Raw genomic sequence first — 15278 nt, 5'->3', positions numbered from 1 at the left:
TTCTGGTAAGACATGGAGTGAGTGGTGGGGACGTTAGGAGCAATGACATAGAGAGAGACCTTGGGATTGAAGTAGCATCACTTTCAGGGAACTATGAACTTTCATTCATGAGTCAAGTGGATAAGATGCCAAGATCTTGAACCAATGGGGATAACTTCATTGCCCAATCACTGAACTGTTTCACAAACTTCGGACTCATTTTCAAGGTCTCTTCATCTCATGTTCTTGATTCTCACGGCTTGCTTGCTTGCTTGTTTGTTTGTTTGTTTGTTTGTTTGTTTGATTGTTTGTTTGTTTATTTATTTACTTATTTATTCATTCTTTTTTGTATTTACACATTTTGTTGCCTTTTTTTGTCCATCCTGTTGTGTGCAGTCTCTCATTAATTCTATTTACTGATAATTCCCTCAGAAAAGCGAATCTCAGGATTGTTTAGGGGTGACATATGTCTACTTTGATAATACATTTACTGAGCTTTAGAAAGGCGGCTGATACACATGCTCTCATAGGATAAGTCATTGTCTATAAGAGTTGGGATATCTTGAGGTTGTACAAAGCTTTGACCTCATTTGGCATGTACAATACTGGTCATCAACCACAGTGAGGATGTGATAGCAATAGAGAAAGAGAGAGCCAAAGAGATTCACCAAGATACTACCTGGAAGAGGGGAGGGGCTATAATGGCAGATACAATTGCATTATTTCAATGTGAGATACAATAGCATTTGGTTCAGTACACAAAGAGAGGGGTCCAGGTGGCTTATGGGCTTAAAGCAGGCAAGTGGGTCTGGCAGGCACCATACCACCACAAGGCATAGGAGCAAATTAGGTCATTTGACAATGGTTGAGTTATTATCCCTCTCAGCCCCATTCTCCTACCCTCTCCACATCACCTTTCATGCTCTGACTAATCATGAACCTATCAGCATTACAATACAATACTTGCAAAAGTCTTAGGCATGTGCTAGGGTTTTGCACAGTACTGTATAGTAATTTTATGTATTGCACCCTACTGTTGCCACAAAAGAAAACAAATTTCACGACATATGTGACTGTTGATAAACCTGATTCTGATATGGGTCTCTATTGTGGACTGGGAATGGGAAGGGGATTGGAAGAGGGATTGGAGATTGGTTGGGAAAAGGGGAACAGAGGAGGGAGGGAGCAGGAAGCACATTCTGTAAAGATCAATAACCCAATTGTTTGGAATCAAATTACCTCGCCTGGCGTCTCAGGGCTGGGTGTGTCTGCACCTGCGCCACCCCCAGCCTCTGACACTCCTCCTTTGCCACCCGTCCCATCGCACTCCACCCTTGCCATTCCCAACTGTCTTTGACCCTGGCAGATTTACAAACTCATTCTCTGCTCCATGTTGACAGTTCTGTGCAAAGTTTTAGGCCCCCTGGATATATATGGGCTTAAGACCTTTGCATTGTACTTGCATCCAATGACTTGGCCTCTGCAGCTCTCCGTGACAATGATTCACCAGCTTCTAGCTAAAGAAATTCCTCCTCATCTGTGTTCTGGCTTTCTGAGGCTGTGCCCTCTGGTCCCAGACTAGGGGTTGGCAACCTTTACCACTGAAAGAGCCACTTGGACCCATTTCCCACAGAAAAGAAAACACTGGGAGCCGCAAAACCCGTTTGACATTTAAAATGAAATAACACTGCATACAATGTTTTTTTGCCTTTATGCTATGTATAAACAAACTATAATGTGTTGCATTTATGAAATCGATGAACTCCTGCAGAGAAAACGAAATTACATTTCTGCATGCAACAAAAACATTTTGAACTCTGAAAAAAAGACGTTGGGTTGAAGGTTACTTTTAAGTAAAATACTCAATGTCTATTTGAGTCCTTCTTGTATTTATGAAAAACGCCAAACTTAAATTGTCCGCCAGCAGCAAACCAAAAATAACGTCAGCCAGCTGTCAACCTGAAAAATAAAAGGACTATTTCACTGAACAATGAAAAAATATGAATATACGTAAAATATTAGGCAATTAAAATATTTATCATACTTGGTTAATGGGATTTCTGCTCCTGGACCTCAGCGCACAGCGTCTGCACATCAGGGCTGTATGATGTCACCTTCATCTTTACACAGGATCGCAAGCTGTCATCTGTGAAGCATGCGCGATGCTTGTTTTTAATAAAGTTCATGTTGGAGAACACCTGCTCACATACATATGTGGATCCAAAGATTGACAGGACTCCAAGCGCATACTTTTTAATGTTTACATAAATGTCGGGGATAGCATTCCATGTTTCAAACACAAGTTTGTCCGGTTTGAGGAGGTTTTCAATATCACACCATTTGTGATTCTGAGCAAGAACGGCCTTCTGACGGGCAACATCTTCAAGGTCTGCTGTCAAGCGTCTAAACTTGGACACCCATATGTCTTTGTCGGCTATGTCGGCCAGTTCCATCTCAAGATCAGGTTGACTCACACCTGCCAATGCAGTCGTATTCAGTAGGGATGGATCGATGCTTAGGGGAGTGACCAGGAAGGATAATGTGTTCTTTTCCTCTCTGAACTCACAGAAGCGTTTCCCAAACGATGTTTGCATTGCGATGATTGCAGAATGTAAATAGTCCGAATTTATCATTTCATGAGCTTGTTTGAACTCTCTCAAATTGGGGAAGTGAGACAATGTGCCTTTCTGTAAATCTCTGGCAAGCACTGTCAACTTGCCCTTGAATGCCAAAACATCCTCCAACATGTGCAGGGCTCTGCGTCCTTTCCCCTGAAGAGCTGTGTTCAGCTTGTTCAGGTGCACTGTCATGTCTACCATGAAAGGTAGCTTTTCCAGCCACTCTGGCTGTTCCAGCTCAGGAAAGGTGAGCACAGAGATGAAAGATCTGCATGCGGCTCCGGAGCCGCGGTTTGCCGACCCCTGACCTAGACTCTCAGTACAGGAAACATCACCTCCACATTCACCATCTAGGACTTCAAATATTCAGTAGGTTCCAATCAGAATTCTGCCCCCCGACCCCCACCACCACAGTTCTTCTAAACTGACTGCAGGCTCAGAGCCATTAAACGCTCGTCATATGATAAACCTTTCATTCCTAGGGTCAACCTCAGGACCACCTGCAATGTCAGCACATCCTTTCCTAGACGAGGGGCCCAAAACTGCTCACAATATTCCAGGTGCAGCCTCAACATCACATCCTTTGCTGGGACAGGTTGTTGTAGGTATTGTCCACGTTCTAAGAAGGTATATGAAGAATATATGAATTCTAAGAAATATGAGGAAATATGAGTGTTAATGCTGAAGGAACGGTGCACTGTTTGAGCAATGTACAACATGGTAGCAAAGCAGTTGGAGTTCCAAGTTCAATTCCAACGTCATCTGTAAGGTGCTAAAACCCATACTAGAGTCAATGGAAGACCACACCAACCTGGGCATTAAACCAACGTATAAACTGTGCAAACACAGAAAGAAAAAAATTAATGATAAATAAATATCAAGAACATGAGGTGAAGAGTCCTTGAGTTGTGAGAACAGTTCAGAGATGGAGCAATTGAAGTTGAGTGACGTTATCCCATTTGGTTTTAAGAGCCTGTTGGTGGGGTAATAACTGTTCCTGAACCCGGTGGTGTGAGACCTGTGGCTCCTGTTCCTCCTTCCCGACAGTAGCACTGAGAAGAGAGCATGACCTGGGCAGTGGGGTCCCTGATGATGGATTCTGCTTTCCTGAGATATCACTCCCTGTGGATGTGCTCAGTGGTGGAGGAGGCTTTACGCTCGATGGACCGGGCTGTGCGTAATACGCTACTTTTGTAGGATTTTCCGTTCAAGGGCATTAGTGTTTCCATAGCAGGCTGTGACATAGCCAGTCAATATACTCTCCACTACACGTCTATAGAAGTTTGCCAAAGTTTTAGACGCACTTCGATCACATCGCACTGGAACAGATCTTCTTTCTAATTGTGTTCTTTCTTGTAAAGGTGGTGTGTTATTTATCTTTACGTTTGTCTTGTGAATGTTGTGTTTCTGTAGTGCTGTGCAAAGGAAGTTTTTGTTTTGACTGCTCTAGCACATACACGGGCTTTTGCATCTGACAATAAACTCGCATTTCCACGGACACTGCTGAGGGAGTTCCACACTTTCGACAGGTCCAATACAGCACCTTTGGTAACAACAGTGGCGTCTATGACTTCAGCAGCTCAGGGAGTGCCGATCAGTTGGAGGGATGACACTGACAAGGTGTTGTGCTGAGTGAACTCTGTTGGCAGGAGAGCCCGGTAAATTTATTATCCAAGTACATACAGCACTGTGCAAAGATCTTCGGCATGTATAGACATCTAGAATGCCAAAGAGCTTTGCACAGTGTTTCATGACATGTGTGAGTGATGAGAAATCTGATGCTGATATGGGTCTCTGTTGCGGACTGAGAGTGAGTCGGGGGTTGAGAGAGGGGAATCATCATCGGGAAAAGGGGAACGGAAAGGGAAGGAAGCAGGAAGCAGGGAGAGACATTCTATAATGATCAATAATTTGGAATCAAATAACCTTGCCTGGTGTCTCAGGGCTGGATGTGTCTGCAGCCCTGTCACCCCTCACCCCCCACCCCCCGGCACTCTTCTCTGCCTCCTGTCCCACACCCCTCCCACAGCACTCCACCCTCGCCATTCCCAGCAGCCTTTGCTCCCACCAGATTTCCAAACTGGCTCTCCGCTCCACATTGACAAATACAGTACTGTGCAAAAGTCTTAGGCAGCCTAGCTATACAGGTTTATGTGTCTAAGACGTTTGCACGGTACTTTATGTGGGTATTCACGGTAAGTACAAAGAAGAACAACAAAGCCATTGAAAGACCCCACCCAATGGATGGACAAACACTAATGTCCAAGAGTCAACAAACGTGAAACACAAAAAAAAACTAATCCAGAAATACTGAGATCATGAGATGAAAAATCCTTGAATTCATAGGTTGTGGGAACAATGATGGTGAAGTCTGATGGTTGAGGGGTAGCAATCGTTCTGGAACCTGGAGGCTCCTGTACCTTCTTCCCGGAGGCAGCAGCGAGAAGAGAGCATGAGCTGGGTGGTTGAAGATCCTGTGACATCGCTCTGTGTGGAAGTGCTCAGTGGTGGGGAAGGCTTTACTCGTGATGGACTGGATTTTCCGTTCAAGGCCATTGGTGTTTCCATACCAGTCAGTACACTCTCCACTACACATCTGTCTGTACAAGTTTGTCAGAGTTTTAGATGTCGGGCAGAATCTTTGCAGGTCATAAAAGGAGCACAGCACAGGCAAGGGATTGGAACTGAGAGTCAAAAATCAAAGTTAATTTTTTATTAAAGTGAGTTTATTTACCACATACTACTCCCATATTCATTTTCCTACAGGCATTTTACAAGAAAAATAAATACTTGAGAATCTATGAAAAATTAGACATGAAAACTGACAAACAACCAGTGTGCAAAAGACGACAATTATAAGAATAAATAACATTGAGAACACGAGTTGACAGCGAGTCCATAGGTTGTGGGTTGAGGTGAGTGAAGTTCAGGAGCCTGATGATTGAGGGGTAATAACTGTTCCTGAACCTGGTGGTGTGGGACCTGAGGCTCCTGCACCTCCTGCCCATTGGTAGTAACTAGAAGAGGGCATAGCGCGCATGACGTGAGTCCCTGGTGATGCATGCTGATGTCTTGTGGCAGCACTACTTGTAAAGGTGCATTGTCTGCGATGGGCTGGGCTGCAATCACCATGTCAGCTGACTGCCAAGTTATGTGCCATAGCAGGGGACACCATTGCAACTCGGGGCTTCAGAGTTTGGAGTTCAATGCCAGCATCCTCTGCAGGGCATTCCCATGGAATGTGAGAGCTTTCTTTGGGTGCTCTGGCTTCCTCCCACAGTCTGAAGATGTACCGGGTAGGTTAAATGGTCATTGTACAAACTATCCTGGGCTAAATCAGGTTCGTTGGGCATCCTGGGGTGGTCCAGCGCAGAGGGCCTGTTCCAGGCGGTATTGATTAAAAAAAATAAACACAACCGAGGGAGCTCTTGACTCAGCTAGGACCTGTGGTCAAAGGTAAACACAAGGCGATTGATGATCAGCCACTGTGCTAACTGTCAGGCAAGACTGAGAGCAGGCCCACTCTCACTGTGAGACTGTTTCAAACATGAGATGTTAGAGCAACAGAATATCGACTGTTTCCTCTTTTCCACGGATGCTTATGAAATGTCCGGCTCAATGGGCTGGTTGGGCTCGTGTGGGGAGCCGGAGAGTATTGGGCTCCATGTCTCAGGTCTTTAGAGCACCTGAACTGCTGTTTAACAATGAACCATTTAGAATTCCGTGTGATTTTTTTTCTCTCAAGCGACTCATTCTCTGTAATGCGGTCTCCCGCGGTGTTCTCTGTTTGAACGTGTTAAGTTTATTTGGCGGGCTCGAGGATTCCATGTTACTTATATTTTATAAACGGACACCTGACTGGTGCCCATCGCGGAGTCCTAGCTTTGAGAATGTTACATCTTGTGATGTCATTGAGCCGAGGAATTATCATGAATAAACTCTGGTCTCCATCTCTACATTGCCTTTACTCTGCGCTTATGTTCCAAAACGGAGATACCACTCGCCGCTGAATATCGACGGCTCCTCGGTACAGATCGTAAAGAGCACCAAATTCCTTGGTGTTCACCTGGGGGAGAATCTCACCTGGACCCTCAACACCAGCTCCATAGCAAAGAAAGCCCAGCAGTGTCTCTACTTTCTGCGAAGGCTGGGGAAAGTCCATCTCCCACCCCCCATCCTCATCACATTCTACAGGGGTTGTATTGAGAGCATCCTGAGCAGCTGCATCACTGCCTGGTTCGGAAATTGCACCATCTCGGATCGCAAGACCCTGCAGCGGATAGTGAGGTCAGCTGAGAAGATCATCGGGGTCTCTCTTCCCGCCATCACGGACACTACACGCTACATCAGTGTGGTGAACTATGTGCCTGTCGGGACACGCCCCTGCTGACTGCTCCTGTGGCTCCTCCCACAGGCCCCTGTATAAAGGAGACCTGCGGCCTGACACTCGGCCTCAGTCTCCAGGACCTTGTATGATAGACACTCACTCCTGGTTCCTTCTTCCAGTCAATAAAAGCCGATATCTCGCCTACGTCTCAGTGTGAGTTATTGATGGTGCATCAATCAGCAAAGCAAACAGCATTATGAAGGACCCCACGCACCCCTCATACAAACTTCTCTCCCTCCTACTGTCTGGGAAAAGGCACCGAAGCATTCGAGCTCTCACAACCTGACTGTGTAACAGTTTCTTCCCCCAAGCTATCAGACTCCTCAATACCCAGAGCCTGGACTGACACCTTACTGCCCTATTGTCTTGTTTATTATTTATTGTAATGCCTGCACTGTTTTGTGCACTTTATGCAGTCCTGGGTAGGTCTGTAGTCTAGTGTAGTTTTTTTTCCCTTTTTTTTACGTAGTTCAGTCTAGTTTTTGTACTGTTTCATGTAGCACCATGGTCCTGAAAAACATCTCATTTTTACTGTGTACTGTACCAGCAGTTATGGTCGAAATGACAATAAAAGTGACTTGACAACAGTACCAGCCCACGGTGACAGAAGGACCCTGCCAAGTAATGGGCCCAGCAGAGGCTGAACAGCGACGTTTTCACATCAGTCGGCTTCAGGTGAGAATGTAATCTATTCTCAAGTCCACATTCCGAGTATCTCTGGTCTACGCTCCAAGTTTCTCAAGTCTCTGGTCTGAGTCCATGTTCTGGACTTTTCTTGTCAATGTTCAAGGATTTTTCCAGGTCTAAGTTCAAGCCCTAAAGTCATACAGAAACACTTTAGCCCATCTAATCAGTGCCAACTCCCATTAATCTGCACCGGGACCATAGCTCTCCATACCCCTACCATCTATGTACCTATCCAAACTTCTCTTACACATTGAAATCGAGCTCACACGCACCACTTGGTCTAGCAGTTCATTCCTCACACTCATGACCTTCTAAGTGGAAAGATTTTCTCATCCTCCCTTTGAGCTTTTCACCTTTCACCCTTAACCCATGACCTCTAGTTGTAGTTTCATCCAACCTTCATGGGAAAAAAAGCCTGCTTGCAATTACCCTCATAATTTTGTATACCTCTATCAAATCTCTCCTCAATCTTCTACATTCTAAGAAATAAAGCCCTAACCTATTCAATCTTTCCTTACAACTCAGGACCTCCAACCCAGCAACATCCTGGTAAATTTTCTCTGCACTCTTTCAACCTTGGTTACCTCTTTCCTGTAGGCAGGTGACCAAAACACCACGTAGTACTTCATATGACACTTCACACAACTTCAACATAACATCCCATCTCCTATACTCAGTACTTTGATTTCTGAAGGTCAATGTGCCAAAAGCTTTCTTTACAACCATACTGCATAGTGTTTACAGTACAGGTGACCCGGGGTCAATACCCACCAATGCTTGTGAGGAATTTGTTCGTTCTCCCCATGACCGCGTGGGTTTCCTTCCATAGCCCAACAATGTACCAGTTCAGTAGATTAAATGGTTATTGTAAAGTCCCATGATTAGGCTAGGATTAAACAGAGCATCATGGCTCAAAGGGACAGAAAGGCCTATTCCGTGCTGTACCTCAATAAATAAATTAATTAACCCATGATGCCACTTTCAATGAATGATGGACCTGTATTCCCTGATCCCTTTGATCTACCACACTTCTCAGTGCCCTCCCATTCACTATGTAAAACTTACTCTGGTTGGTTCTACCAAAGTGCAACACGCCAGACTTGTCTAAATTAAATTTCATCTGGTCCATTTTTCCAGCTGGTCTAAATCCCTCTGCCATGCCTCGATAGCCTTCCTCACTGTCCCCTACGCCCCAAATCGTGGTGTCATCCGCAAACTTGCTGATCCAGTTTACCACATCATCATCCAGATCATTGATACAGATGACAAATAACAATGGACCCAGCACTGATCCCTGTGGCACACCACTAGTCACAGGCCTCCACTCAGAGTAGCAATCCTCCACTACCACTCTCTGGCTTCTGCCACAAAGCCAGTGTCTAATCCAGTGACTGAACCTTCTTGACCAACCTCCCCTTCAGGACCTTGTCAAATGCCTTCCTGAAGTCCACGTAGAAAACATCCACTGCCTTGCCTTTGTCAACTTTACTGGTTACTTCCCCGAAAAACTCTGTAAGATTGGTTAGGCATGACCAACCATGCACAAGGCCATACTGACTATCCTTAATCAGTCCGTGTCTGTCCAAATACTTATATACTGTGACCCCCTCCAAACTGATCGCCAAACCTGGCCAACTTGATATCAACTCATCTCTCTGCAATTGGACCTTGAACTTTCTGACTAACAGACCCCAATCCATTAAGTTAGACAACCTCTCCTCCTCCACTCTCACCCTGAACACCAGTGTGCCTTAAGGCTGTGTGCTGAGCCCTCTTCTGTACTCCCTTTTCACCTATGACTGTGTTCCTGTACATGGTTCTAACTCCGTAATCAAGTTCGCAGACAACATTGGCCTGATCAGAGGGGATGACGAGACGGCCTACAGGGACGAGGTCCAGCACCTGGCCGTGTGGTGTGCCGACAACAACCTGGCCCTTAACACCCAGAAGACCAAGGAGATCATTGTGGACTTCACATCCCCATCTACAACAATAGAGCTGTAGTGGAGAGTGTATCAAGCTTCATTTTCCTCGGTGTCCACTTTTCCGAGGATCTCACCCAGTCCCTGAACTCCTCCATCCTGATCAAAAAGGTGCAACAGTGGCTTTATTTCCTGTGGAGCATCAAGTAAGCTCACCTCTGTCCCAGGATACTGACGGACTTTCACCGCTGTACCACTGAGAGCATACTCACCAACTGTATCTCAGTACGGTATGGCAATTGTCCCGTATGAGACCATAAAGCACTCCAGCGTATGGTGGAAACTGCCCAGTAGATTATCAGCACCCAATTGCCCACCATTGAGAACATCTACCATAAACGCTGTCTGGGCAGGGCGAAAAGCATTATCAAGGATGTATCTCACCCTAACCATGGACTTTTTACTCTCCTCCCATCCAGTAGGCGCTACAGGAGCCTCCACTCCCGCACCAGCAGGCACAGGAAGAGCTTCTTCCCTGAGGCTGTGACCCTGCTGAACCTCACATCACAGCGCTAAGCAGTATTGCACCCATACTGTACTGTCTCAGTACTTTCATATTTGTGTGCTGTAGCACTTACTTTTTATTCACAGTTATTTTGTAAATAACATTATTCTTTGCATTTCTGGTTAGATGCTAACTGCATTTCATTGGCTTTGTATCTGTACTTGGCACAACAACAATAGAGTTGAATCTAATCTAATCTATCTGGTCCTTTAGAAAACTTTCCAATAATTTTTCCACTGCTAATGTCAGGCTCACTGGCCTATCATTTCCTGGTTTGCTTCCTCAAACAGCAGAACAACTTTGGCTATTCTGCAGTCCTCTGGTACTTCAGCTGTCATTAAGGATGATTTAAATATCTTTGCTGGGGCCCTGAAAATTTCTGCACTTGCCTCCTATTGGATCTAAGGGAACCCTTGGGATTTATCCATCCTAATTTGTGTCAAGACAGCAAACATGTCCTCCTGCAGAGTCCATGAAGTTGATCCCATTTTGCCTTACTCGGTGTCTATCGACTCTGTGTCCGCCTCCTGAGTGAATACAGTTGCATAAATGTAGTTGAGTTCTCCAGGTTCTCAATATTTGCCAAGGTTCCCAGGGTTCTCGATATTGATGGCTCCTGGGGTGGTCAAGGTCATTTAGGCTCTCGGGGTTGCCGAGGTCATGATGGCTCTCGGGGTATCAAAATTGTTAAGGTTACTGGGGTTCCCAAGGTCATTAGGGTTCCTGGGGTTTCAAAGTCATTAAAGTTCTTGGGGTTCTCAAGGCTGTTGAGGTTCCGGGGGTTGTCACGGTCTTTGGGGTTCCCGGGGTTGTCGGGGTCATTGAGGCTCCCAGGGTTGTTGGGGTCAGAGAGGTTCTGGGGGTTGTTGGGGTCAGAGAGGTTCTGGGGGTTGTCGGGGTCATTGGGGTTCTGGGGGTTGTTGGGGTCATTGAGGTTCCGGGGGTTGTCAGGGTCATTGAGGTTCCGGGGGTTGTCAGGGTCATTGAGGCTCCCAGGGTTGTTGGGGTCAGAGAGGTTCTGGGGGTTGTTGGGGTCAGAGAGGTTCTGGGGGTTGTCACGGTCTTTGGGGTTCCGGGGGTTGTTGGGGTCAGAGAGGTTCCGGGGGTTGTTGGCGTCAGAGAGGTTCCGGGGGTTGTCGGGGTCAGAGAGGTTCCGGGGGTTGTCGGGGTCATTGAGGTTCCAGGGGTTGTCGGGGTCATTGAAGTTCCGGGGGTTGTTGGGGTCATTGGGGTTCTGGGGATTGTCGGGGTCAGAGAGGTTCTGGGGGTTGTCACGGTCTTTGGGGTTCCGGGGGTTGTCGGGGTCAGAGAGGTTCCGGGGGTTGTCGGGGTCATTGAGGCTCCCGGGGTTGTCGGGGTCATTGAGGTTCCGGGGGTTGTTGGGGTCATTGAGGTTCCGGGGGTTGTTGGGGTCATTGAGGTTCCGAGGGTTGTTGGGGTCGTTGGGGTTCTTGGGATTCTCTAGGTCTTTGGGGTTCTGGGGGTTGTCGGGGTCATTGGGGTTCCGGGAGTTGTTGGGGTCGTTGGGGTTCTTGGGATTCTCTAGGTCTTTGGGGTTCTGGGGGTTGTCGGGGTCATTGGGGTTCCGGGAGTTGTTGGGGTCGTGGGGTTCTTGGGATTCTCTAGGTCTTTGAGGTTCCAGGGGTTGTTGGGGTCATTGAGGTTCTGGCAGTTGTTGGGGTCTTTGGGGTTCCCTGGGTTGTTGGGGTCAGTGAGGCTCCAGGGATTCTCTAGGTCTTTGGGGTTCCTGGGGTTTTTGACGTTGTTAAGGTTCTCAGGGTTGTCGAGGTCACCAAAATTCTCCATGCTTCTGTGCAGAGAGCCTTGAAGCACATGACTGGTGCATTGTTGTTTAACGAGATTCGTTAATCATTTAGAATTCCTTGTGATATTTTCCAAGCGACTCTTTCTTTGTAATGCGGTCTCCTGCAATGTTTTCTCCTTGAACTTAAGTTTATTTGGGATTCTATGTTACTTGTATTATTTAAACGGGCACCTGATTAGTGCTCATCACAGAGTCCTCGCTTTCAGAACATTACATCTCATGGGGTCGTTCAACTGATGTTCTGTTGGAATTGCCATGAATAAACTCGTCTCTGCATCGAAGTCCACACTTGAGTTCTGACGATGCCAGTGCACCTCGTGACACCATACGGAACCCAAGCAACCTCAGACCAGCATCGGAAACATGATCTGCTTGTGTCGCTTAACACTATCACAACACCAACGACCCGGGTTAAATTCCTGCCACTGTTTACAGGGAGTTTCTACGTTCTCCGCATTGCCACATCTTTCCTCTCAGTGCTCCGGTTTCCTCCCACATCCAAAGACGTACTGGTGAATTGGTCACATGTGCGTGTAGGATTTTGTGAATCAAACATGAGAGTCACTTTATGTGCTTAACAAAAGCCACAGCCCTTTACGAACAAACCAAAAGCAGTCACCCTTACCCTGATGTCACGACCTCAGGCACCGTCGCTTAAAGTGAACACAAAAACTCAGTAGTGGTGTTGGTGAAGTATGTAGAACAGTTTCTATTATAGTCATTACCCCGCACAGCCCTCCCGGAATTCACCAAAACCGTCATTGAGAGTTTGACTGGAGCTCACGCCTGGCTCGGGTCCCATGTGCTTTGTTTGGAGTAATGGCGGGTGCCTCTGGCTCATCCAGGGGACAAGGGTGGTCAAGTTGTGATGTCAGAAGTAGGGTAGGGAAACCATCCAGCAGGTTTAAGGCTTACCCTTCCCATCTACAATAAAAGTCTTTTTGCCCCATTCCAAAATGTGGAATGGGCCATTATAAGTGGGTGTTGATGTGCATCATGGCAGACAAAAATGAGTCAACAGGAACCCGAGAGTTCTGTATGCCACAACAGGAAAAGGTGTAAAAAGTACTGAGTTTACTGAGGAGGTGGAACGCAGACGGTCATGGGATCAGGAATAAAACTCACCCGGTACCCTTACCAACTCAACTGCAGAGCACTGAGGTCCTCTTTTGGAACCGTTCTAAGCCCCAGCAGGACCCATGCCTACACTCAACCACCTGGGGGCCTGTCAGAGGAACCTCTAAGGAACAGTGAATTTGCTAGCACAGGACATTGGAAAGCTGTGATGTGGTGAAGTTTAACATCACGGTTCTGGGCCATTGTGGCCCAGAGGTCTGATGTAAATTGGGGACTGTGGTCAGGTGGGGTGCCAAACTGAACAAACTGAATGCCTGGACCATACGGTCGGTCCACCATGGTCAGGGGATGCATGAAACTGTGGGAGGAGGGGAAGGGACCCACCAGTTCCACATCAGCATTGCACAGGGACTAAAAGGAGACAATGCCGCCCAAACACAAGGGTTTATTTTCATCCGCTGTTACACAACACAGGCTGCCAGCCTTGCACACCCTTCCTAAGACTGGCCCCACAACCTTCAAAGCTTTAAAGTCTTTACAGCTTTAAAGCTTTAAACCTTTGAAGTCTCTGTGAAGCCTTCCCGCCCAGAGGTGAGAGGCTGTGAATGGTGTTTAAAACAGTCTGCCAAATGGAGTTTAAAAAAGCTTGCAGCTACTGTCGGCTGAGGGCAACTAGTTAAGACATTGCATAGGAGAGAAACTCCTGCGTCCCCAAACTTGATGTCAGCTTGTGACCTGCTGCCCCGTAAGCCCCATTATCATTATGTGGGTCCGCAGCATCCTGTTGCAGTCTGAGCTGTTCTTTGTCAAGTGTTGCAGAGAAAGTGACCAGTCTGCAAAAAGACTTCACTGCTTTGGTCGTACTGGGGTGAGGAAGTTGTTTTTAAATACAGATCCAAGGAAGTACATTTCAGAAGCTGACTTCTGAAAATTACAGAGACTTAGTCAAGTAGACCCTTTAAACTGCCTAGTCCCATTAACCTGCACCCGGACCACAGCCCTCCACGCCCCTCCCATCCGTGTATCTATCCAAACTTCTCTGAAACATTGAAATCAACCTCACCCCCCTGATGGCAGCTCATTCCACAACCCTCTGAGTGAAAAAGTTTCCCCTCAAGTTCCTCTTAAACTTTTCACCCTTAACACATGACCTCCACTCAACTTCAGTGGGAAAAGCCTTGTGGTAACTTCTACTTTACAAAAAGACCACTCAACAAGCCTGCTTGCTTTTTCCCTCATAATTCAGTATAGCTCTGTCAAATCTACCCTCAGTTTTCTAACTCCCAAGGGCTAAAGTCCTAACCTATTCAATTTTTCATTCTAACTGGGGTCATCCAATCCCAGCAACATCCTTGTAAACTTTTTTCTGTACTTCTTGCAACTTTACTTAAACCTTTCCCGTAAGTAGGTGACAGAAACTGCAATTAGGCCTCACCAACATCTTCTACAATTTCAACATGAACATCCATACTCTGACCCATGAAGGCTAAACCTACCTGTTGTGTGCAGAACACATTTTGTTAAGAAAAACATTTACCAGTTTCTGCCGGACTTACCTCTAAATGACTTCCTCCTCTCCGTGATATTCACTGGAGAAGTGATTCTCGAGTCTCTCTCTCTCTGGACAACCAACACGGGAAAAACAGCCGCTGCAACGTTGGAAATTAGTGAGCCACAGGGGATTCTGCGTGGCTCCGTTCCAGCACACTTGGCTGGTGTGTGTTATGGTTGGTCAGCAAGGGGACTGTCTGGAAAGCGAATCACTCGAGATCAGAAACAAAAACCCGATTGTACAGTGCAGCGTGACGAACTGTTTTGCAAGAGGATTATGTGTGCTACAGTTTGTTTACTGATTCACGGTGCAAGTTAGCCAGCATTGGACGGGAGGGGGGAAGGATTTTAAACAATCAGTTGTTTATGCCTCTGATCGTCAAAGTACTTATCTCTACAATGTACAACACCTGAGTCGTGAGTTTCAATCAGGGGTTGCCGACCTGTCAGACGATGTCCTCGCTAACATACACGGACGTGATTTGTAAGGTGGTTGCGGGATGTCGGCGGTTCCTACAGTGGGGCAGACCACTGAGACCAGAGGGTCTTGGAATAGAGGGGCGTCCATTTGGAACGGAACTTCACTCGCCAGCTGTGGAATTCGTTACTACAGTCGGTCGTGGAGGCCAAGTGGGTATATTTAGGGCAACCGTTGATAGGTTCTCGA

At 46.7% G+C, this 15278-nt stretch overlaps 1 protein-coding gene across 3 annotated transcripts in view; it reads right to left on the bottom strand.

The window, feature by feature from the left end:
- comta (catechol-O-methyltransferase a) overlaps positions 1–14874 on the bottom strand; it is a 64535-nt gene extending 49661 nt beyond the window's left edge. The window contains exons 1-2 of one of the 3 annotated variants that reach the window (XM_059957691.1): positions 14617–14874; positions 2024–2125 (exon numbers count right to left, since the gene is read on the bottom strand). In XM_059957691.1, coding sequence (XP_059813674.1) covers positions 2024–2074 — 51 coding nt within the window. In that variant the 5' untranslated portion in view covers positions 2075–2125; positions 14617–14874. Of the gene's footprint in view, positions 1–1826; positions 1939–2023; positions 2132–14616 lie in introns of those variants that run through there. The other 2 variants (XM_059957693.1, XM_059957692.1) reach the window with 2 other exon arrangements.
- Between the last annotated feature and the right edge of the window lie 404 nt (positions 14875–15278).

The sequence above is a fragment of the Hypanus sabinus genome (assembly GCF_030144855.1).
Source record: "Hypanus sabinus isolate sHypSab1 chromosome 24 unlocalized genomic scaffold, sHypSab1.hap1 SUPER_24_unloc_8, whole genome shotgun sequence".
NCBI classification, from domain to species: Eukaryota; Metazoa; Chordata; class Chondrichthyes; order Myliobatiformes; family Dasyatidae; genus Hypanus; species Hypanus sabinus.
Note: the sequence above shows the minus strand (reverse complement) of the source record. Positions and strands in the feature narration are given on the sequence as shown.